The sequence below is a fragment of the Microtus ochrogaster genome, unplaced genomic scaffold (genome assembly GCF_000317375.1).
Source record: "Microtus ochrogaster isolate Prairie Vole_2 unplaced genomic scaffold, MicOch1.0 UNK1, whole genome shotgun sequence".
NCBI classification, from domain to species: Eukaryota; Metazoa; Chordata; class Mammalia; order Rodentia; family Cricetidae; genus Microtus; species Microtus ochrogaster.
In genome coordinates, this window is record NW_004949099.1 from 34,665,065 (window position 1) to 34,667,827 (window position 2,763).

At 38.5% G+C, this 2,763-nt stretch overlaps 1 protein-coding gene across 2 annotated transcripts in view; it reads left to right on the forward strand.

Annotated features, from left to right (window-relative positions):
• Kdm5a (lysine demethylase 5A) overlaps window positions 1–2,763 on the forward strand; it is a 90,858-nt gene that overhangs the window by 9,606 nt on the left and 78,489 nt on the right. For both annotated transcript variants that reach the window (XR_003378477.1, XM_005365139.2), the window contains exon 4: window positions 687–857. Coding sequence is in view for 1 of the 2 variants with exons in the window: in XM_005365139.2 (XP_005365196.1) it covers window positions 687–857 (171 nt within the window). In the remaining variant the exon portion in view is untranslated. The remainder of the gene's footprint in view (window positions 1–686; window positions 858–2,763) is intronic.

A 2,763-nucleotide genomic window follows, 5' to 3' on the forward strand; every position in this document is an offset into this window, starting at 1 on the left:
TGCTCTTCCAAAGGTCCTGAGTTCAATTCCCAGCAACCACATGGTGGCTCACAACCATCTGTAATGAGGTCTGGTGCCCTCTTCTGGCCTGCAGAAATACACGCAGACAGAATATTATATACATAATAAATAAATAAATATTAAAAAAAAAAAGCTAGTTCCAGGACAGGTTCCAAAGCTACAGAGAAACCCTGTCTCGAAAAACCAAAAAATAAAAAAATAAAACACTGATTTTGTTTGTAGACACATGTAGGCTCATCTTGTACATGAAGTGTTTGTGGAAGTTCCTTGTAGTAACTGGTTCTTCAACCATGTGGGTTCCAGGGATGGAACTCATATTATCATGCTTGTCGGCAAGATTCTACTTGCTGAACCGTCTTGCTGACCTACTTTTTTATTTTTAAAGTCAGGCTCTCATGTATCCCCGTCTGGTCTTCAACTTACTATATAGTCAAAGATGACCTTGAGTCAAAAGTCCTCCTGCCTCTAGCTCCAGAGAGCTGGAATTACAGACGTCTACTACCACACCCAGGTTTTCAGGTCCTGGGGATCAACTCAGGGCTTCATGCATACTAGGCAAATACTCTACCAGCTGCTCTGGGGGTAAAGCTTTTATCTTTTGAGATTATAGAAGTTTGAATGCTTGAAACTAACATCTTTACCTAAAGAATTCCTTTTTCTTTCAGATTGTTGCCAGCAAAGGAGGTTTTGAAATAGTCACCAAAGAGAAGAAATGGTCTAAAGTGGGTAGCCGCTTGGGATATCTGCCAGGAAAAGGAACTGGGTCTCTTTTGAAGTCACACTATGAAAGAATTCTCTACCCATATGAGCTTTTTCAGTCTGGTGTCAGCCTTATGGTAAGATGCATCATTGTTCTTAGAGTGGATAAATTTAATTTGACATGTATAAACTTCAAATGATACTCACTGTAAGTGATAACGTTTATAATAGCAAATTGAAAGTAGCTTTCTCTAAGCACCAAAATTTGAGAAGAAAAAGTTTAAAAATTAGAACTATTTCTAGTGTTACAGGGTAAAGAATAATGGGAATGAAAGGTGTCATCATATTTAGGAAAAATCTTCATGATTTCATGAAAAGGTTTTGTTTTGGTCTGTTTTGTTTTGATTTTTTTCAAGACAAGGTCTTGCTGTGTAGCCTTGACTGGCCTGGAACTCACTATGTAGACTAGATTGCCCTCCAGCTCATAGAGATCCACCTGCCTCCTCTTCTTGAGTACAGGGATTAAAAGTATGAGCTGTTCTGCCTTGCCACAACATTTTTTCTAATGTGGCCTAGACCTTCAGGTGGACATTTCAGAGCTTCTTTTTGAGCCAGAGCCTTAAATAGCCTCTTATTCTCAGCACTTTGAGCAGTTATGAGTGTGCAGAAACCAACACACACTGCAAAAAGAAGCTTTTCTGATCAAAGTAGATAGCAGCAATAATATGTGATTATAAACATTTAAAATGCAACTTGACAGGCATGTCCCTAACCATTTAGCAAAATAATATCAGTAAATTCCACAGTAGGGTCTAATACCTTTCCAGCCATAGGCTTTTGATTATTTGTATAATATCAAAGGTGACTTCCCTTCTGTGTCCTCCAAGCGAAGCATGAGTCTTGCACTATTATACTATACTAGTAGGCCCCTCGTGTCTGGCAGATTGGTAGTGAAGCATGCAGGGTTCATACTGAATATGATTGTTGACGATAAGTCTCTGCAACAGCCTGTAGAGCACCTTCCAGCACTGTGGAAACTAGCCAATCCTAAGAAAGCTTCTAGCTCAATTCTGACTTGTTTTAACTTTTTTAAACTTTTAAATTTGGGAGGGGTTGGTATTCTTGAAAGTTCTTCTTTCTCATTCGCCTTCCCAAGTAGTCATCTGTCCCTTTCTTCTGACCTTGTCCAACTGCAAGGTTTTTTGTTTTTTTCTTTTTTCTTTTCTTTTTTTTTTTGGTAAATGGTGATTCTGGGTATCAGACTCAGTTCATTCTGCTTGAAATGTATTACATTACTGACTGAATTATCTCCCAAGTGGTATGATTAACTCTTGAAAAAATTGCCAAGAGGGGGCTGGAGAGATGGTTCAGAGGTAAGAGCATTGCCTGCTCTTCCAAAGGTCCTGAGTTCAATTCCCAGCAACCACATGGTGGCTCACAGCCAATCTGTAAAGAGGTCTGGCGCCCTCTTCTGGCCTTCAGGCATACAGACAGAATATTGTATACATAATAAATAAATAAATAGATAAATAAATAAAATTGCCAAGAAGTTTTCTAAAGTTCCTGTGTTGTTACATTCCTCCGCCAGTAGCGTAGAGGCATTTGGATTCTCCTTGTTCTAGCTAGCATTTGGTATGATTGACTTTTTTGGATTAAAAACTTTTCTCATATGTATGTAGTGGTCTCTGGATGCAGTTTTGATTTTCATTCTCAGAGTAGTGATATCACTGCATTTTTTTATCTTTATAAGCTATTTCTATAATCTTCTTTAAAACATTAAAAAAACATTTTATGTATAGTTGTGTTGGCCTGTTTGTATGTTTACCATGCCTGGTGCATGTGGAGGCCTGAAGAGAATGTCAGATCCCCTGGAACTGGAGTTACAGAGGGTTGTGAACTACCATATAGGTGCTGGGAACGGAACTCAGGGCCTCTGCAAGAGTAGCATGTACTCTGAACCACTGAGCTGTCTCTAGCTCCTCTCCATTAACATAATCTTCATAAAGTGTCTACTCATATCTTTTTTTTTTTTTTTTTTTTTTT